At 48.8% G+C, this 22,092-nt stretch overlaps 1 protein-coding gene across 1 annotated transcript; it reads right to left on the reverse strand.

Moving 5' to 3' along the window:
* Positions 1-8,404: 8,404 nt before the first annotated feature.
* On the reverse strand, positions 8,405-21,742 carry LOC148219615 (serine/threonine-protein kinase PAK 3-like). The gene is made up of 14 exons (XM_088156388.1): positions 21,667-21,742; positions 20,144-20,232; positions 17,074-17,208; positions 16,468-16,800; positions 16,009-16,176; positions 15,533-15,698; positions 15,170-15,233; positions 14,432-14,480; positions 13,549-13,661; positions 12,778-12,895; positions 11,984-12,083; positions 11,335-11,531; positions 10,135-10,272; positions 8,405-8,745 (listed from the first exon to the last, which is right to left on the reverse strand). Exons 1-14 carry the CDS (start codon positions 21,740-21,742, stop codon positions 8,653-8,655), a joined length of 1,839 nt encoding a protein of 612 aa, XP_088012514.1. The 3' UTR covers positions 8,405-8,652.
* Between the last annotated feature and the right edge of the window lie 350 nt (positions 21,743-22,092).

The following is a 22,092-nucleotide window of genomic DNA, read 5'->3' on the forward strand; positions in this document are numbered from 1 at the left end:
CCTTTATTGCAATGATTGATGCTGATACCAACCAAGTGACAGTGGGTTCTGTTGCCAACAGGCTCAGGAATTATCAGAGTATGATGGCTGGCCCAGTGCAGGCTCATGTCTCTGCTGTGGCTAAGGACCTCAGAGAGGAGTTTAAGGAGGAGATGAAGGAGATAAGGGAAGAGGTGAGGAAGATCAGTGCAGCACCAGTGAGAGTCATGGACCCCAAAAGTAGAGCCCAACGCCCCCAGCTAGGGAGAGAGGGTACACCCCACGTGCTGACCTGTGGTTTTTTCTACGTGACCACGGGGGAGACATGAGAAGGTGGGATGGGAAACCCACTTCCGTCCTGGCAGCACGGGTGCGCCAAATCAGGGAGGGGAACACCAACAGAGGGAACTCCACTAAAGTGAGGGTAGCCTCAGCCTCCCATGGAGGTGCAGGGTATTACAGAAGGGAGGATGATCTGTCAGATCCCCTTGAAGGAACCTCCAGTATGTATGCCCAGGAGAGAAATAATAACCAGGGCTAGAGGGGCCCTGCCTCTAGCCAGGGAGAGGCACGGGAAAACCGGATCTTTTGGACGGTGTGGATCCGATGGCCTGGCACATCAGAGCCACAGGAACACAGAGCATTGGTTGACACTGGTTCACAATGTACATTAATACCATCAGGACATGTCGGAAAGGAACCTGTTTCAATTGCTGGGGTTACAGGGGGATCTCAGGAATTGACTCTGCTGGAGGCTGAGGTGAGCCTGACTGGGAAAGAGTGGCAGAAACATCCAATTGTGACTGGCCCAGAGGCACCATGTATCCTAGGCATAGACTTCCTCAGGAATGGCTATTACAAAGACCCAAAGGGACTCAGGTGGGCTTTTGGAATAGCTGCTGTGGCAGCAGAGGGCATTAAGCAGTTGAACACCCTGCCTGGGCTATCAGAAAACCCATCTGCAGTGGGACTCCTCAGGGTGAAAGAGCAACAGGTGCCAATTGCTACCTCAACAGTGCACCGCCGGCAGTACCGGACGAATCGAGATGCCGTGATCCCCATACACAAGATGATCCGTGAGCTGGAGAGCCAAGGGGTGGTCAGCAAAACCCACTCACCCTTCAACAGCCCCATCTGGCCTGTGCGTAAATCGGAAGGAGAATGGAGATTGACAGTGGACTATCGTGCACTGAATGAGGTGACTCCACCGCTGAGCGCTGCCGTGCCGGACATGCTGGAACTGCAGTACGAGCTGGAGTCCAAGGCAGCCAAGTGGTACGCCACCATTGACATCGCCAATGCATTCTTCTCCATTCCTCTGGCAGCAGAGTGCAGGCCTCAGTTCGCTTTCACCTGGAGGGGTGTGCAATACATGTGGAACCGACTGCCCCAGGGGTGGAAACACAGCCCCACCATCTGTCATGGGCTGATCCAGGCTACACTGGAGAAGGGTGGAGCTCCAGAACATCTGCAGTACATTGATGACATCATTGTGTGGGGGGATACGGCAATGGAAGTATTTCAGAAAGGAGAAAAGATCATTGAGATTCTGCTGGGAGCCGGCTTCGCCATTAAAAAGAGCAAAGTCAAAGGGCCTGCCCAAGAGATCCAGTTCCTGGGAGTAAAGTGGCAAGATGGACGGCGCCAGATCCCCAGTGAGGTCATCAATAAGATCACTGCAATGTCTCCACCAACCAGCAAGAAGGAAACACAAGCCTTCCTAGGTGCCATAGGCTTTTGGAGAATGCACATTCCTGAGTACAGCCAGATTGTGAGCCCTCTTTACCTGGTCACCCGCAAGAAGAACGATTTCCACTGGGGCCCTGAGCAGCAGCAAGCCTTTGCCCAGATCAAGCAGGAGATTGCTCATGCTGTAGCCCTTGGCCCAGTCAGGACGGGACCAGATGTGAAGAACGTGCTCTACTCTGCAGCCGGGAACCATGGTCTGTCCTGGAGCCTTTGGCAGAAGGTGCCTGGTGAGACGCGAGGCCGACCACTGGGGTTCTGGAGCCGAAGCTACAGAGGGTCCGAGGCCAACTACACTCCGACAGAGAGGGAGATCTTGGCCGCCTATGAAGGGGTCCAAGCAGCCTCAGAGGTGGTTGGCACAGAAACACAACTCCTCCTGGCACCCCGACTGCCAGTGCTGAGCTGGATGTTTAAAGGAAAGGTTCCCTCAACCCACCATGCCACTGACGCCACATGGAGTAAATGGATTGCCCTCATCACACAACGTGCCCGTATTGGAAACCCGAATCGCCCTGGGATTTTGGAGATTATTACCAACTGGCCGGAAGGGGAAGACTTTGGCCTTGCTGACGAAGAGGAACAGGAACAGGTGACCCGGGCCGAAGAAGCCCCACCGTATAACCAACTGCCAGCAGATGAAACATGCTATGCTCTTTTCACTGATGGTTCCTGCCGCATCGTGGGGATGAACCGGAAGTGGAAAGCAGCCGTATGGAGCCCCACACGACAGGTTGCACAAGCTACCGAAGGAGAAGGTGGATCGAGTCAACTTGCTGAACTCAAAGCTGTTCAGCTGGCCCTGGACATTGCTGAAAGAGAGAAGTGGCCAAAACTCTACCTTTACACTGATTCATGGATGGTAGCCAATGCTCTGTGGGGATGGCTGGAAAGGTGGAAAAAGGCTAACTGGCAACGTAGGGGAAAACCAATCTGGGCTGCCAATGAATGGAAAGACATTGCCACCCGGGTAGAGAAGTTGCCTGTGAAAGTCCGTCACGTAGATGCCCATGTCCCCAAGAGTCGGGCTAATGAGGAACACCGACACAATGAGCAGGTAGATCAGGCTGCACAGATAGAGGTGTCGCAGATAGATTTAGACTGGCAGCACAAGGGAGAGTTGTTCCTGGCTCGATGGGCCCATGATGCCTCAGGTCATCAGGGCAGAGATGCCACATATAAGTGGGCACGAGACCGAGGGGTGGATCTAACCATGGACAGTATTTCTCAAGTTATCCATGACTGTGAGACATGCGCTGCCATCAAGCAAGCCAAGCGGGTGAAGCCCCTCTGGTATGGGGGGCGATGGTCCAAATATAAGTATGGAGAGGCCTGGCAGATTGACTACATCACACTGCCTCAAACCCGCCAGGGCAAGCGCTATGTACTGACCATGGTGGAAGCCACCACTGGATGGTTGGAGACCTACCCTGTGCCTCATGCCACTGCTCGGAACACCATCCTGGGCCTGGAAAAACAAGTTCTTTGGAGGCATGGTACCCCTGAGAGAATTGAGTCAGACAATGGGACTCATTTCAAGAACAGCCTTATAAACACCTGGGCTAGAGAACACGGCATTGAGTGGGTGTACCATATCCCCTACCATGCACCAGCTGCAGGGAAAGTTGAACGGTGCAATGGCCTGCTTAAAACCACCTTGAAGGCACTGGGTGGGGGAACTTTCAAGAACTGGGAGATTAATCTACCAAAGGCCACCTGGTTAGTGAACACCCGAGGTTCCACTAACCGAGCAGGCCCTGCCCAATCTGAGCCCTTGGGAATATCGAATGGAGATAAGGTTCCAGTGGTACACATGAGAGGTATGCTAGGAAAAACTGTTTGGGTGAATCCTGCCTCCAGCAAAGACAATCCCATCCATGGAGTTGTATTCGCTCAAGGACCAGGTTGCACCTGGTGGGTGATGCAAAAGAATGGAGAGACCAGATGCATACCCCAAGGAGACCTTGTTTTAGGGTGAAATACCTATAGTACTGTGCCTATGTCTCTAACTGCATGTATGTATATATAATGTAACAGTTTAATTTGATATAGCATATTAGTATGGGAGAAATTCAGGGGTGGATAATGTTGGGGGTTGAATGCTTCGCTTTTCTTTCTGTGGAATTTCTCCCATTGTTATGCTAATTAATTGTGGCTACACCTTAAAACGACAGATAATGTTCTCTCGTAGGGGGGTGGCTGGAGGGGGAGGGGGGGGGGAACCGGAAAAGGAAAGGTGGGATAGGGGGGTCTGGAGCGGGGGACGATCTCTCGCTTGGCTCGTGGAGTGGGAAGACAACCTGGGCTCTGCTCTGGCATCTTCCCCTGCCATCCCAGCGCTGAGATCCACGCTCCCTGCCTTTGGACATCGCTCCGCGGCTCTCCCAGCTCACCCTACTACCTCCGGACACTCTGCTGAGCACCACGACCGACACCGTGAGGGGGGAGTAACTTTCCCCATCCTCTCTCTCCCCTGGGCCGCGGCCGCCATCACCCAGCCCTCTTCAACTGCGCGGGACCTGCCCTGCCCCCACAGCACCGGTAACAGCACAGGGAGACGGCCTGCGGCCAGAAGGGACTGGAGCGGAGCTAGACTGTTTCTGTTGCCAATTTTTATAGCTGTTGTTGTTTTTTCTGCTTTGTTAAATACCAGTAAAGAACTGTTATTCTCATCCCCATATCTCCTGCCTGAAGGTGTCTGAATTGGACCTAAAATAATTAAAAGGGAGGGGGATTGCACTCTGCATCGCAGAAAAAGGGGCTCCTGCCTTTCCTTAGACCATACCTGTCTTTCAAACCGAGACAGGGGGTTGTCCAAATTTCTATACATTCAAACACTAAAAGCAAAGATCTTAAATTAATGAGAGTCTTGCATTGCAATGCAAGATGTAGCCAAAAGTATGTATTTTATATTCACCTGTTAAAACCAGGTGGGGCAGTTGTCACCATCAGGTTGGATGTCATAAACACACACACACACACACTTGAGCAGAATAACAATGGCATCTTCATCCTCTTTATTCTATGTGTTCTACAGTTTATGTACTCTTAACAAAGCATGACCTTAAGTCATTGACTACATCACAATACCTTATTATATTCATTGCTGCAAAGATATTAGTGTCAATGCATTTGGCACAAGTTTTGCAAATTTTATAAGGCATGCATAAACATTTACTTATGCACATTTTCTAACTAAAAAAATCCTTCATGTATCTTTTGAAACCAGTTTCCATGCTAAAAGCCTTGTCTTCTTCCTTGCTACAGATAGGTTCAGAATTCATCAATTACTGCTTCTTCTACTAACTCAGTTTGGCTTAAAGGCCAGCTGTCAAGCCTCTGCAGAGATATTTTAATGTGACATAGGGAAAACTACTGCAAAATGCCAACAACTCAATGAGCATTGCATCTGAGGCAGATGTTGATCCAGCAGGCTCATGGCACACTGATGGTGTGTAAAGGATGCCTGTGATTCACCAGCAGAACACCATTTAACCACTTGCCAAAAAACTCTACAGATCTTGTACAGACCACAATTCTCTTGTTGATGAGCATCTCTTGAAAGACATCTCAAATTTGTTTTTCACAGGACACAGTAAACCAGCACTCTATTGTACTGGGATTTTTACGAGATTGCTCTTGCACAGACCCACATAAACTAAGGTGCTGGTTTGTATTATTTTTTTTATTTATTTTGTTCTTAAGGTAAGAAATGAAACAGTTATGTAAATAATTCCCTGGTAGGACCTTGGCAGCTTCCTTTAGGCCAGACAAAACGCAATCAGTGGCTGATTTTTAATGTTGACACACTGTCACACCAATGGAAATGTCAGCTGCTCCTCTGTGAGCACCATGTAAGGACGAACAAAGGCCGGGAAGCTCTCTTTCCCTTGGGGCCTGAGCACAGGTCCCAGGCCGGCCGGGCGGGCTCTGCCCCTCTGCGGGCCTGGGTCGGGCCAGGCCGGGCGGGCTCTGCCGCGGGGCCGGGCCCCTTCTTGGGAAGCTCGCCGGGCCCCGTCCCGCCAGAGCCGGCTCCCCCTCCCCTCAGCACGGCCACACCGGGCCCGTGGCTCGGCTGGAATGCTGCTGCTGCTGCTGCTGCTGCTGCTGCTGCTGCTGCTGCTGAGTTTCAGCAGAAGCCGCCGGGCAGGGGCAGGGGCAGCCATCGACCCGCGGATGCTGCCGCAGTGTGCTGGCCTGGCTGCTGAGATCCTCGCCTGCCCCCAGCGCGGCCCACCAAGAATCCTCCATCGTAAACAGCTCCGGCCGGGACTGGCAGGGATCACAGGGCCCTCTGCAGGCCTCGGGAAAAATATGAACTCTTTCAGTGCACAGATGAGACTTGCAGAGCTTCAATTCTCTCTTGAGTGACAGAAAAGTGGCAGAGTGAAGACACACAGAAAAAACATGAGGACACCAAGGTGAGTGAAGTAGAATTTCCAAGGTGGGAGGGATTGAAGAGATGCCTCACTCTTGGACTGAAATTCTCTTGTAAGTAATAGAGAAGATATGATTGAGATATCAGACACTTTTTCCTCTGTAACTCATGGAATGCATTTGTGGAGAATGAAGCGTTCTAAGCACAGTCATGAGCAGAAGCACCCGTGCTGAAGTAAGCAGATGTTGAAGTAGCTGTGGTCCCAGGAGAACTTAAAACAGAGAGAAGAGTGTTGAAGACCCTTTGCCCCCAGGGAAGAAGAAGATCTCTCTTCCAATAGAACATTTACTGAAACAGTTTCATCCTTACAAATAATACCCCCTGAGTCTGACATGGTGTTGGGGGTTGAATTGTTCCCTTCTCTTTCTGTGGAATTTTCTCCCATTGTTATGCTAAGTAATTGTGGCTACACCTTAAAATGACAGATAATGTTCTCTCGTAGGGGGGTGGCTGGAGGGGGAGGGGGGGAACCGGAAAAGGAAAGGTGGGATGGGGGGTCTGGAGCGGGGCTCTCTCTCTCGCTTGGCTCGTGGAGTGGGAAGACAACCTGGGCTCTGCTCTGGCATCTTCCCCTGCCATCCCAGCACTGAGATCCACGCTCCCTGCCTTTGGACATCGCTCTGCTCCTCTCCCACCTCACCCTACTACCTCCAGGCACTCTGCTGAGCACCACGACCGACACCGTGAGGGGGGAGTCACTTTCCCATCCCCTCTCACCCCTGGGCCGCCGCCATCACTGCAGCCCCTCTTCAACTGCGCGGGACCTGCCCTGCCCCCAGCACCGGGAACTGAGCGCAGGGAGACGGCCTGCGGCCAAAAGGGACTGGAGCTGAGCTCGACTGCTCTGTTCTGTTAGTTTTTATAGCTGTTGTTGGTTTTTTTCTGCCTTGTTGGATATCAGTAAAGAACTGTTACCCTTATCCCCACACCTCCTGCCTGAAGGCTTCTGATTTGGACCTAAAATAATTAACAGGGAGGGGGTTGCATTCCGCATCTCAGGAAAGCGGCTCTTGCCTTTCCTTAGCAGATACCTTTCAAACCAAGACACATGGCCCATAAATTCAGCTGTGGGAAGGCTGTGAAAAGATGGGAGGGACTTCATGATTGCAGATTTCCTGGACGGCTGCTATGTGTGGAAGTTGCATCCACGAGAGAACTGTTGTCTTGTGGAGAAGTGTCCATAGACTGACAAGAGAGACTCATCTCCCGAAGTGACATGAAGAAAGACTATTCTAGAGGTGACAAACTGACCAAATTGTTTCTGTATGTTGTCAGTGGGAAAGAAATGTTCAAAAGGTTTTATTCTGTTACTTCTTATTATTACCTTTAGTTTCTGTTAATGAAGTTTTCCTTTCTACCCTTTAAAATTTGAGCTTGCTTAGCCTTCCCTCCTAACCCTATCTCACAGCAGGAAATGAGTAAATAATTCTAGTGGGTGCACTGGTGATTTGGGCAGCACTTGACCCAGCACATCAATTGGTGCATTGGCCGGGAAATTTCAAATTGGCCAACTAAAACCACTACATGAAATTGGTTTTTCTTCCAGATTTGGACTGGAACAAGAGCAACTCAATTCTGATGATGCTCACTCAGATGTGTTACAGCCTAAAATATAAAGAGAAGATCACTGCAGACAAATTTTACTCAAATGATGAAATTCAAATAAAACAATAAACAAAGCAAGCCCAAATTGGAAAGAGGAATAATTAGAAGCAATCAATCCATGGAGATCCTTGATGCACCAACTTCATGTCAGCTGGTGACATGGGCTATGTCACCCCCTCTGTTGTGGATAAGCTTTCCCCCGGGTGAAGGACCCCAGAGCAGGGCTGGTCTGCACATCAGAGAATGGGCGGTCACTGAGCCTCTCACCAGAGGCTTTCCAACACACACCCAAAGCTTCTCTCTGCCCACCCGTTGGTGAGAGGCTCTGTGCCAGCCTGGCAGCTGACAGCCTTGTGGCTCTTGTCTCCTCCCCAAAGGTGCTAAGCTTGGCTTTGTGAATGTCCCCAGTTCCTGTGTTTTATCTTATCTTCATCAGGGAACAGTTCAGGGCCCCACTCCAAAGGCCTATTCAGGATATGGTGGTATTCTGTTCAGCTGTTGTATTTCAGTTCTAAACATCCTTCAAGAAAATGCTGAAGTCAAAAATTGTAATATTTCAGTCTCTGACACATGGTGTGAAAGAAATCTTCCAGATGATTTGCGGTTTGAGAAAATGTATTTATTTACAATCCTACTCTATAATCCTCTATAATCCTTGTCTACAATCCTACTCTGCAATCCTAGTCTTCAATCCTACTCTTCAATTCTACTCTTCAATTCTACTCTTCAATCCTACTCTTCAATCCTACTCTTCAATTCTACTCTTCAATCCTACTCTTCAATCCTACTCTTCAATTCTACTCTGCAATCCTACTCTTCAATTCTACTCTTCAATCCTACTCTACAATCTTAAACTGGTGGTGGAGCACATGGTCCAGATGTAATTATGGCAGTTGTTTCTCCATCATCCTCTTCTTCATGGAAACGATCAGTGGCACCAGGCAGGAAGTAGGCTCGACTGATGCTACAAATGGATGCTGCCCACCGGAAAATAGAAACAACAAAATAAAAACATCAGCAACAAAAAACAATGAATCATGATTTCCAAGCTCAGTGCCTCACAGGCTCAATTAGGATTGCTCTGGTTCACAGAAAGATGCAGAAAGAGAACCAACAGGGCCATCTGCACCTCAACCTTCATGTGCAGGACCTTGCCATCACAGGCAAACCTGGCCCAGAATCCCACTCATCTCTTTATTCTGCTGTCTTCATCTTGCTGGGGACTTTGTCCTGCCAGGGCTCTGGAAATGGTGCTTTCTATCCTTGGAGTTTCTTCCTATCAGGAAACTCCAAAGGCTCACATAGGTGCCTCTCTTTGAAAGACAGGCATCATGCTAATTTCCACAGGGAGACACAGCAGTGTCTACCTTTCCATGCCCTGCCCCTCCTGTGCTGGATGGCACCTTCCTTCCTTCCTTGCCAGCAGGGACAGCCGAGTGGCACTGGGTCCTGCAGTTCCCTCTCTGCCACACAAGCTGGCAGTAACCCTGGGGCAGGTCCTGTCTGCTTGACCATGCCAGGCAGCAGATGGGGCTGGGACAAGTCCCTCTCAGCTGTCCCTGTTTGCATGGCAGAAACCTCTGAGAGTGGGGTGGGGGCACAAACCAGGGCCCCTCAGAGGCTCACAGTGAGCCTGCCACAGCCCCTCCTTCCCACAGCCAAATCTCTGAGTGCTCAGCCAGGACTGGCTTCCTTGGGTTCTTCTATCAACATTTACTCCTCTGGATCCAGAACTGCTCTACTTCAATTCTTTTGCCATTAGATAAAACTGACCACACCATCAAATTACAAAACAGGGCGACAGAAACCGTCAGAGAACAGAGCACCTCTCCTCTGAGGACAAACTGAGAGACCTGGAGTTATTCAGCCTGGGGAAGAATAGGCCCCAGGGAGACTTTATTGACACTTGCCAGAACTTCAGTGGGGGCTTCTGAGGGAATATGGGACACCTTTTTTAATATGCCCAGTTACAGTAGGATGTGGGCTAATATTTTTAACCAAAAAGGGGATTGAGTCAGAGTAGCTCTAAGAAAGAACTTATTTACTAGGAGCACGGTGCAACAGTGGCACAAGTTGCCTTGAGAGCTGGTAGTTGCCCATGCCTGGAACCATCCCAGATCAGGTGGGACAGGGCTCTGAGCAACTGATCTCCTTCAAGATGTCCCTGATCATTGCAGGCCACTTGGACCAGATGACCTTCACAGCTCTATGTCAGCCCAGCCCAGTCTAGGATTCCTCACCATTTTCATTTGAAAAGCACAAGATTGGAGGTGAGGAGGTGGGGCCTGATCTGATGCCTTGGCCTCCAGTGGAGGAGGAGCCCATCCCACGGACACTCTTTCACCTGCAGCCCCTTTGCATTTTACCTGCAGGAGCTCCTTGGCAGACCAGCGCCGAGCCTCGTCTGTCTGCAGGCAGCAGCTCAGGAAGTCCCGCAGCAAAGGCGAGAAGAGGTTGGGCTGCCCCAGCTTTGGTCTCCCTCCTGTGGCTATCAGGAGTTGAGGCTGGAGAAAAAGGAAACACGAGGCTCAGCCTGCTCCTTTCACATCTGTCACTGCTCTCCCAGATGCCATTGTTTAACCTGCACTCTGCACTGGCAGTTTCTGCCCTGGCAGAGAGGCTGAGATGACTTTGCTGTACCAACAAAACACTGAAACCCCAAAGCAGCCACAGCTTTTCCAACATGCAGGGGATCTCACCTTGGCAGCTGATCTCATTACTGACCTAGGGAGTGGGAACTACATCCTCAAAAGCACATTTGGTTCCCTGAGGATTCACATGAGCTTAACAGGCATTTTGGTAGAGGGACTTGGCTATATGAACTAACTCTAGAATTTCCAAGGGTAATTACAGGAAGGGCATCTCTGCAGTGCTTGTTGGTCCCTTAAGCAGAGCTGCCATAAAACAAAACTCATCAACCTTGTTGTCCACTTCTTGGTTAAAAAAAGGAGAAAGCAAACAGAATTGTTTGTTTTGCTTTGGTGGTTTTCCTTTTTCCTTTTTCCTTTTTCCTTTTCCGTTTTCCTTTTCTCTTTTTCTTTTTCTTTTCTTTTTCTTTTTCTTTTTCTTTTTCTTTTTCTTTTTCTTTTTCTTTTTCTTTTTCTTTTTCTTTTTCTTTTTCTTTTTCTTTTTCTTTTTCTTTTTCTTTTTCTTTTTCTTTTTCTTTTTCTTTTTCTTTTTTTCCTTTATTCTTTTTCCTCTATTTTTCTATAAAATTTAATCTAGGAAGATTCAACCTCCAATTTAAGGATATTTAAAACATATCTAAACATTTCACTGAAAAATTCACTTCCTTCAGTAACACAGTTCCAACAGTGTTCAAAAAGCAAATGAGAAATGTCAGGCATGGCTGGAGGCCAAAATGGCACGTTGCTGAACTGGTTACCTGCCACTTCCCTTCTGAGGCCACCAAAAGTACAGCAGATACTGATGAGCTGCAGGGATATTTTTAGAAAGGACCTTGGTTGAAGTGGTGCCAGCAGATGGCAATGGGATTTTGTCCAGTGGCACAGAGAACATGGGACAGGTGAGAAAGACAGTGGGATCAGTAAGTATTTGCACCTCACCCAGACAGGAGTTTGGTTCCAGTGAGGAACTTCTCCTTCCACCATTTCAATGCCCACGATTCCAAGAGACCAAATATCCACTTTGGGGCCATATGGTTGACCTGTCATGATTTCAGGTGCCATCCACCCAGAAGCGCCGGCCACTGAGCTCCATCTACTCTGCTCAGGGGTGAGCTGAGCAAAGAGGCCAAAATCAGCTGTGGAGAAAACAACACACCATGAAAGCCAGCTCTAAATAGGAAACCAAGCCAAAGAATCCCCCACTCTCACTCTAAGAATGAGCTGTTGATGAATCTCCTGGAGAACTGGCCATGCTCAGTTTCCTGGGGGCTTTAGCCAAGGTAGTAGGGAATTGGCCACTTCCAAGAAAACCCAGGATTTTAAACGCTGCTCAGAACAGTGGCCTTTATTCCCCTGAAGGTTTACATTGTATCTCCCTCCCTCTGGAAGTGACACACACAGACCAATGCCACTCTTGACTGCTTGTGCTTCCCTATCGTACCTCTGTGCATGTTGCAGCTGTGCCTTCAGCTCAAAGCAGGGGCCCCTGCACTCCCACCAGCAGCATTTTTGGGGAGCTGGCAGTCACTCAAAGCAGCCCCACACCCCACATCCCTAGAACACTGCCCCTGACCAAGAATATACTGACCCAGCTTGACAGAGCCATCGGTTCTCAGAAGGATGTTGCTGCTCTTCACATTTTGATGGATCACGTCATTTCCATGAAGAAAATCCAGTCCTTGCAGGCACTGGGAAGAAAAACAGAAACGGGAGGGCAAACATTAGTGATGTGAGGTCATCACACAAGAAAGGAAACAACTCTAAATGGTTCCCTTTCCAGGAGAATGGGGAGTAATGGCAGAACACAGTGCCAGTGAGAGGAAGAGCTTGCTGCTCCAACACCAGCAGAGCAGGACCTTTCTAAGGAAAGGCATGTCAGCTTTTGGAAGAGTAACAGAAACTGCTGTTGTAGACTGTGCCCTGCAAACCAGCCAGAATGACTGCTGCTGCAGTGGATGTGCTCAGAATTCAAGAGCATTTTGGGTGCACTACTATCCTCTTCAGCTGAGGACTGTGAGAAATGAGTCTCTCTTTTTTCTTTGCTGTTTGTTTCAAATCCTGCCACCAGCAGCTTTGTTTTTACAGATAAGGAATGCAGTGCAGACAGGCTCGAGGTAAACATTTAGAGAGGCAGGGTGGAGAACAGGAAATACAAATATAGGAGACAGAGTGAGAATACAAGAGCAGGAGATCAGAGTACAGGAATAGAGGACAGTGATTTCTGGGGCACTGGCACACAGTTCACTTGAGATGCTTTTACTTCCCCATAGCATACCAGCAACACAGAAACAAAGCTTGGCACATGAAATCTCTGCAGTTCTGAGCCCCAGTTTCCCAAACAATCCTGACCAAGCCCTTGGAAGCACAGGTGGAATCCCTGACCTCCCGACTGACAGCTGCCATCTCATCCTCAGACAGGTACATCTTGCTGATGGCATCTCTCAGAGTGCCTCCATCCATGTACTCCATCACCAGCCAGAATTGCTTATCCACAAGGTAGCTGAAAGAAGGAAACAAGGCTGTGGATATGAACGTGCATGGCTGTGTTGCTGTTTGGAAAAGACATGCTTCACTGTTGTTCCCGGGTCTCTTTGTGATGAGGACACAACGAAAGGAATAGACATTCCCTCTAGGCTGTGCAGTGTTTCCAATCTGTGCAGACTCAAGGAGAATGACACATCTGTGATAAATAGATGTGTTAGATGGCCATCAAGCAAAAAATCTGCTTTAGTAACAGATAAAAAACCTGTCACACTGTGTGTTTCTGGAAAAAAAGCACCGTGTCCCTGGCATGCACAGCAATGGAAAAGAGTGGACACAATCCAAGTGAAATCCTTGTTAGTTTACCTGCATGCAAGAAGGTACTTGAAGTAAATCAAGCCCCACAACAACATGAAGGCAGTGAATTTATTGTCTATTGATTTAGTAAGATACAGTTGATCCAGGTTTTGAACAATTTTCACACTACATGTGCCAGGGAAGACTCATTCAGACAAGATGCACTCTCTTCCCATCCATTGAGGATGAGCAGAACAATACTAATTTATTAATAATTAACAGCTCTATTTTCTGCCAGGGACAAATGTGGGGATTTATCCTGCGTGTTTGCAGTATGTAAACAAACAGTCATGGAACAAAAGCACAACAACTCACCTGTCTAAATAGTTGACCAGGTTGGGATTCCTATTCTTCTTCATGACCATGAGTTCATTGACCTTTATTTCTTTACTTGTCATTCCTTGAAGATTTATTTTCTTTATGGCCACCTAAAATGACATTGAAAATCAGTAACTTCAGAAGCTGGTGGCACAAAACCACAGAGCACACATCGAGTGAGTGATTTTGCAATGACACAGCTGAGCTGATTCAAAGTGCCTTGTGATTAGACATTGGAGTAATTAGGAACTGACATTCCAACAGCCCATTTCTCTCCTCCCTTGGGGGCCAGTTACAGGACACATGGCCATTGATGTTTTGCCTTGTCCATTTGGTAACAAAGATGTCTGACCACACAGTAACAAAGCTCTGCCCACACTCTCTGCTGCTCTGTCTGGGATTCAGAAGTCATCTGTGCCTTGGTACTCTCTGGATACATCCTGGGCTCTAAGCTGGGCTTGAGGTTTTCAGGGACACCTCACACATGTCTCCCTACACGCAGTTCCCAAGTGCAGCACTGCAGGGGGCTAAGGAACTACCAGGAACATTCAGATGCATTTGCTGGCAGCCAGAAATGAGAATACAGCTCTGAAGCTGTAGCCCCAAAGAGCAGGGAGATGCTCTAAGGCACCACCTTTGTTTTAGCAATTGAGAGCGAGTGAGCGCGTCCTTCTCTGAAAGGAACCGCTGCCCTCCTCGCCTTCCTTCTGGCAGCTGAGAAGGACAAAGACTGTCCCAAAGGCAATTTCCAGGCTGGCACCAGTCTGTGCTTCTTGTGCCTTTGCTGCACAGCTCTACCCAAAGCTCCAGCCAGAGCTCACACCAGAGGGGAAAGCCCTCAAGAGCTGCAGCAGAGTCTGCAGGGGCTGTTGACATTCACCTCTCTTCCTCTGGTCTTGTCGAATGCCCTGCAAACCTCTCCAAAAGTCCTAGAAACAAAACAAAGCAAAGAAAGGAGAAGCCATGTAGAATTTGGAGTGAAACCCAAGGAGGACATCAGTCCTGTCAGTGCCTAAAACCTGCAGGATGTGGGATGAGAATACCAGAAGACAACCGATACGTTTTCCTCTCAGGTGTGGAGGCACTGAGCCAGCTCCTGGAGTGTTGGGATTTACTGCCTCAGCTCAAAAAGAGAGCTTATTATCTAATCTCGAGCTTCAATTTCTAAACTGTGCTGTTCTTATCCTGACCATGGAGTATTTCATTCAGCAAACTCTTGGAAAGAACTGTTCCTGGGAACAGTTATCTCACAGCTTTCATAGGAGGTAGGTTGCTCTTTCAGGCAAGCAAGATCCTTCTCCTTTCATTAGTGTGGCTCTAGGATTTGGAGGTATTCAAAAATGCTAAGGAAATTAGCACAGAGCTGTCCCACACTTGAGAGACAAGGAGATCTTCCAGGTCCTGTTCCTTGTTGCTGGCAAGACCTTGCCAGCATGGAGATGTCTTTGGCATTGCCTTCTGACCACGTTCACAAAGTCTGACCAGTAATGAGAGATGGGACAATCTAACCTCAGTGTCTGAATATGTTTGCAGCTTGCTTGACTTCACACTTGATAGACATTCTACCAGCAAATCACCTGGCCCATGTTTATGTAAAAGTAACTGTGGTTGGACTCACCCGCTGCCAATATTTTCCAGTTCAGTGTATTTTGTCACAGGATTTTCCATGGTCACTATTTTCCCTGAGGGAAACAAAATGCAAGATGCTCACTTGAAAGCAGAGATCTCAACTTCCAGAAGATCAAAAAGGCAGCCCCACTGTCTGGGTCTCTGAACCCTTTGTGCTTGGCTGGGTAACAAAAACAACAACCAGACAGACAGCTCTGCAGCACAGATGGCCAGCACAGAGAGCGATTTTTCCACAGCAGTTCCTATAAGGATTCCTAAATGTCCCTGTGACACCAGGCTCAGGAGGAATATTTGGTGCAGCTATGCTGACACATGCACACAACACACTGTCCCTCAAATACACAGGACGTACTCAGTAGCTGCAGGTACTTCTCCTCAGTCTCCTGTCGCTGAGCAGCAGCTGTGTCAGTGCTGGAGATGAACAGTCTGCCCAGGCTCCACTTCTCAGGCTGGGGAACAAAGGCTCCTTTAGACAACGCTGCTGCTGCAGCAGGTTCAGTAACAGAGCCTGTGTAGATCTGAGACAAGTAATGAGTTTATCTCAGAACGGTGGCTGGCAGAGATTACTTCGAGATCCCTTTTCAAATGCAAGCTCTCAGGAAGATGTTTTCAGCCACATGCATGGCTCTTAAAATGGATTATTTGCATGTCCACTTCTCGAACTGAATGGGTCAAAATCAAAGGCTGGTTTTACTCAAGTTCATGGCCAGATTCATGTTCCATTTTCATGTTTTCTGAAGGATAACTGCCACAATGATCTTTCCACTTCCTCCCTATGGATTCCTTTCCCCTCTAATGGCTGCAGACACACTTCTTCAAATGTTCTACCTCCTTCCACTGAGATCTCTTTTCCTCCACCATCTTTGGGATGTGCCCAACCTGCAGCATCTCCGGCTGGGACAGCTCCTGTGCCTCACACCGACCACGGGGCTTTTTGTTTCCAGTCCTTTGCTGGAAGTCTTTGCAGGCTGGCAGGTGAGATGTCAACACTTCCACCTCAAGTTAAACAGAACAAAGCAGTCAGAGACTACAGCTTGTCCCTGTCAGCCAAGAGTCATCAACTGTGAGGAAAGGGAGAGAACAGGGCTACAGACAGCTTGTTTCAATCCTCCATCTGGGTCACCATGTCCCACTGTAAAAATACCTCAAGAACAAGGAACACAGTAACCCTACAGAAGGATTGCACCCAGAGGCATCACCCCATCCCCTGCTACTCTACAGTGGAAAGGCAAGAAGGGCAGAAACCACCAGTTTGGTGACTGCACCGGCTATTGCTGTTTCACTCACTTGATTTTGTACAGCCTCAAGCATGGGATTATGTTTCTCTCTGATCATTTTTGTTTCTTCCTCCAGCCTCTTCACTCTTGCCTTCATCCTAGCCTCAGTTTCCTGCAGCTCTGTGTGCAGCTGATCCTTGAGGTTCCGTAAAAAACAAGAGAAATATTTCTTGAACGGAGGGTCTGCCACTCTTGCACTCACCGGGTTTTGTTGATTGTCTCTCTGCTGATGGAGATTCATCTCCTCTTGGATGTTTCTCTTGTCCTCCTTTTTCCTCCTCTTTACTGCCATGGTGGTAATCTGAGCTTCGGGCAGCTCTCCTTGTGGCTCTATCTTGATGTTCTGTACACACAAATGCAGAGCAAATCACAGGGAGCTGCCACCAGGCTCAGCTTTTTCCTCTTTCAGCCTCAAAATCAAATTCATTCCGCCACTTCTTTCTGCTTCCCTACCCACCTCTGCTTCCATTGTAACCCTCCCGTCCCTGATCTCTGCAGATTACAAGGCTCTGTGCTTCCAATGCCTGTGGCACTCCTGGCCTCCTCAGTCCCAAGAGCTCTGTTTTATGTCCCTGTTCCTGCCCTTCACTCTGTCACCTGCTTGAGCCAGGCTTACCTGGACATTCTCCTCTAGCTCTTCCACCTGCTGCCTGAGCTGCTCTTCCTGCTCTCGGGCTGGGCACAGCTCTCCCTGAGTCTGCCCTGGCACCTCTGATAAAGCAATCTGCTCATGCTCTTGCTCCAGAAGGGCCTGCACAGAAAGCAAGAGGAGATGGGTTTCAACTTCCCATACAACATTTGTGGGCCAAGTCTCTGAAACTGATGGGCTCACACGTTCCCAAAGCACTGTGCTGCTGCTCCCCTGGCTCATTCTCTGCCCATGGGGAGGCACAGATTCCAAAGTGACACTGGCAGTACAGTCAGGGTCCATCTGGGACTGAAGCTCCAACAGCCTCTCAGGCAGCTGTCAGGGAAGGTGTGGCATTTCTCAAGGCTCTGCTGAGGGCCTCCCTCCACTTCTGCTCTGTCCCCTTTGTCTTTCCATGGTGACTAACACCCAGCCCTGTCCCACAGCTCCATCCTGGCTCTGCAGGTGGTTTCCAGTGTGGGCTCACTCCTTGTGACAGACACTTCTGGAGTTCATGTTCTCTTCAGGCCTGCACCACCATTCCTGCCTTTCTGACATCTACTCTCTTGTTAGAAATCCTGCTCAATCAGGAGATAAGGATGCATGCACAGATCCTCTGATGGAGGTCAGACAGCTTCCACAGCCACCTCAGTATATGGAGGAGGATCAAGGTGTTTATTCTTCCTCTCTTCTCAACTGAGAATTCAGACCAGTAGTAAAGGAGACCCTCTTAAGGTCCCATCAACAAATGAACTTAGAGACCCTTAGGGATGTCAGTGAAGAAAATCATGTGTCATGCAATGCATGTATGACAAGAGTCGCCAAACACCCCCAAAACCATGGAATTTTTCCATGTCACTAGGACAGGGAGAATTTAAAGAATAAACTGGGATTGCAGGGCAGAAGAGGCTGGAGAAGGATAACATCACTGAGGAGAAAAAAACAACCATTTCTGGAGGGGAAACATCTCTGCCTGCTCGGGATCAGTTAACATGTCTCTGCTCTTCTCCCCCTGAAGGGATGCCTGTAGGGGAGATTTGCAACTCCAACTGCCTCTGACCAGAGCCAGGAAGAATCAATTATGGAAATATTACATAGGTAGATTGATAGCTAGACAGATAGATAGATCTCATTTATGTAATTTCTCTTACTATAATTTCTGTTATGACACACATCAACACCAATGCAACCAATGCCCCCATCTGCAGCAATCCTGAACTTGCTCGCCTGTTGCATCAATAAACCAAACTCCTGGGGAATCTGGAGCATGTAGGTCATTATGGAATGAGATCAAACCCAAAGAACTGCTCTGGGAACTGCACTCTTTCTGCATCTGGGTTAGGGCAAGTTCTTCTCTTTGTCACAAGCACACTGATGGTGCCAAAGTGGCTGTAATCAGAAATTAAGCCCAGCCCCTCCCAGCTCATTTGATCTCTGAGAAGCAACCAGAATTCAAGGTTTTGATTTCCTGCTAAATTCCCAAATCTAGTCCTGATTGTATTATTGGACAATTGCTGATCCCCAAGGCTGCCAAAAGATAAGGGTGGTGGTAACATGAAAGTGATGTGCAAGATCAAACTGGCTGGCCTGGCATCAGAAAATCTCCTTGTGCTCCAACGTCCCTGCCCCAAACTACATCTTCTTGTGCAGGAAATCTTGAGCAAAAGCACCTTTGCTTGCTAGAGGAAGAAAATAAACAGGTCTTCACCTTCTAGCAGACCAACAACTCAACAAACCCAATGATCAAATTGTCACCTACTCCAGCATCTAAAGCATCTGGATGCACTGAGGGGATCCTTGGCACAGAAACAGCCCTTGTGGGGAGCACTGTCACCTAGGCAGTCATGGAAGTGTGCCTAGAAGGTCCCTCATGAGTCTCCCTTTCCCCAGGCTATAGCTCCCTCAGCACCTCCTCATTGGGCTTGTGCTCCCACCCCTCCCCAGCTCCCGTGCCCTTCTGCGCACACGCTCCAGCCCCTCAAGCTCTTTCTGCTTCACAGCTGCCCACATGTGGACACAGCACTCCAGCTGCCGCTGCAGCCCTGCCCAGCACAGGCCACAGCTCACTGCCCTGCTCCTGCTGCCCCACGATTGCTGACACAGGCCAGCACGGCCTTGGCCTTCTTGGCCACCTGGGCACACGCTGCCGCATCTTCAGCTGCTCTTGACAGGCACTCGTGGCTCCTTTTGTCCACCTTCCACATTTGACTTCAGATGCAGCATCCGAAATTCCAAGATACCTCTGCTCTTCTTAGCAACACAGGACACTAGTCCAAGTCTTTCAACTCTTCCCCCTCTGCAGGCACCAATGGCATTTTCATATGCAGTTATCAAGAATAGAATAGACCACACAGTAGAAAGCATCAACAGACACATGTAGCCTCTGGCTTTTGCCCCAGCAATGGGTCCACAACTCTGCAGTTTTTGTCTTTTGGCGCACGGGACATGTGCAGGCCCATAAGGATCCATGGACAACACAATCATCTCTTTGCAGCTTCTCTAAAATAAGCCAGCTCACACAGCACTCTGCTACTGACCACTCTGCCTGAAGAGGCAAAAGAGCAACCTGGCAATAAAGGCACCAAATCTCTGACTGCCACCTGCCACTCCACAATGTGTCTCTGAAATACCGCCACATAAGCGCACCCAAGAAGCTCGTGGCGACAAAGCGCCCCAAAGAGCCTATGAGGTCAGATCAAGCATTTCTCTGCCTCTTGCTCCTTGGTCTCCCTGTGGAGTGGCACAGGTCTCTCCAGACCGCCGTGTCCCCTACATATCCAACGTGGCTGAGCTCAGTGCCTTGGACATGCTCCCTCCTCTGGGGCTGGGGAGCCTTCATGCTTCACGCTGGCCCCTAGCAGAATCCCAGCAAGCTGGGGCCTAAAGACGACACAGCAAAGCCCATTCTCCAGCTCTCACGGCTTTGCAGGGCAATTCCTAACTCCTGACAGGACTGCAGCACTCAGCAACCTGAGCCACCAAAGGCAGGTCCTGGCTGGACAGAAGCTTGCAGCTCTGTCTTGCACTAAAGACAGCAGCAGCCACAACTGGCACTTACCGGCTCGGAATATTCAGCTTCCGCTGTGACCACACTTGCAGGTTTGTGGCCGTTTTGCTCGTCTTTGGCCTCATCTCCAGGAGCAGAGGGAGCCAGAGGAGACTCGGCTCTTGGCTCAGGGTTCTGTGAAGAGAGAGAGAAGCATGAGGGACAGGCCATTACCTATCATTTATATACTTAATTCTGTGCAGCTCTACAACCTGATCTACAAAGGCAAAATCATCAACTGTCATCGCAGTGCAATTCTAAGTCTCTCTGACTAAATTCAAATGGGCTGGTTCAACAGAACTGCATATGGCTCTGAATTCAATATTCCACCCTGGTTACTATCAGCAAGCAACAGTCTCTCTGAAAACTGAGCTTTCAGTTCTTTAAAGCTGTGACATGGAAAATTAGGAAATAGCCAGTAATGCCTTTGCTATTGCTGCTTCAGACATGGAAATGGATTTTTTTACAGCCCACCCAGCTGGCCCTCCACCCTCTACTGCCACAGGCCAAGCTCACTGCTTTCTCCTCGTTTCTTACACAACAGCAACATCAAATGTTCCTTTCTCACTCACCTCCCATTGGGCACCTCTGAATACACGTCTCAGGTGACCTGTAGTGGGCAGGGAAAATGAAACAGATTCCTTGAGACAACTGCCTGGGCTGATCAATCCCACAAAACAAGGCAACCCTAATACAGAGCATTTTCTGTTTCACTACAGGGGACCAGGAGACACAGCTCTTGTGCACTGCCAGCAAGAGAACAGGACAATATTCTTGGCTGTGACTGCGCTTTGGCCTGTTTTGCCAGCAAATTCATACAAATTGGATCACTATAATGAAAATAGTTCTTTAACACTCAATGCTCCTTTTCTGCCCGACACATAAAGCAGCCTTTTTTATCCTCTCCTTCAGGCATTGCTTTTTTAAATTGGTTCCATGCACTAATTCTCATTAACTTGCTGGAAAGACTTGCCCAGAAAAGCTTCCCCAAGATCCCTCTGAGCTGTGGAAGTTCCAGTGGCAGTGAAACAGCACAGCAGCAGCTCCAGGGTTCGGGAGCAGACATTCATTGCTTTGCAGTTTGCACTTCATTGTAAAGGGAATCACTATTTTAACACTTCAGAAAGGGTCAAGTTAGGCAGGCAAATCCTTTCACGACAAAATTTAGAATAAAGAAGCTTTCTCTGAATTCTTGGAAGAGCTGCAGAAATTTTAGAAGGCTTTCTGAGAAGGCCTCCCAGTTTGCATTTTCAAAGTTGTCCCGCTTGATCCAGCAAAGTGAGGAAATGTCAGACTCTGCTGCCACAGACTCTCCCGTGGAGGGAATTCAACCCCTGTAGGTTCCCATGCAAATGCTGCCCACAGACCCCTGGCTACAGAAACCCTGTTTTTAGCGGAATGTGTTGACAGGAGCTTTCCCAAAGCAGTGGCATCCCAATGCTCTTTCTGTTTCAAAATCAACTCAATTACTAAGAAAGAGCAGGAAGATATACAAAAGCCAGGTTAGGTTACACTCAAGGGAAATCTCTACTTACGTGCCAGGTGTGTCAGGTAATAGCCGGAATAACCAATGCCATAAACAGTGCAAACTGCAGCAGCGAGTTGCTCCATGACTGTAGCACTGCTGTGCAAGTTTGCAGACTGTGCTGCAATGCAAGAAAAAACAAGGCTCCTGTCACTGTGCAGCTGCCCACTGACAGACGCCTCAAGCAGGAGGATGCTCCTGCACTGAGCAAGCCCAAGAGCTGCTCTGACACTGAGGCCTTCCGTGCCCCAAGGCAACCTTCTGATGTCACCACTACAACGTGGCAACCATGCCCTGACATCACAAAGCAAACGTTCTGCATTGGGCTCTGAATTTATGCAAAGCAGCCCAACCTTCCTTACATCAAACATAAAATAGCCTGGGAAGTTCTCCTCTGTCACAAAGTAGCACAAACTCCCCTGGTGGGCCAAACCCT

The sequence above is a fragment of the Sturnus vulgaris genome, chromosome Z (genome assembly GCF_052056855.1).
Source record: "Sturnus vulgaris isolate bStuVul1 chromosome Z, bStuVul1.hap1, whole genome shotgun sequence".
Taxonomy (NCBI): Eukaryota; Metazoa; Chordata; class Aves; order Passeriformes; family Sturnidae; genus Sturnus; species Sturnus vulgaris.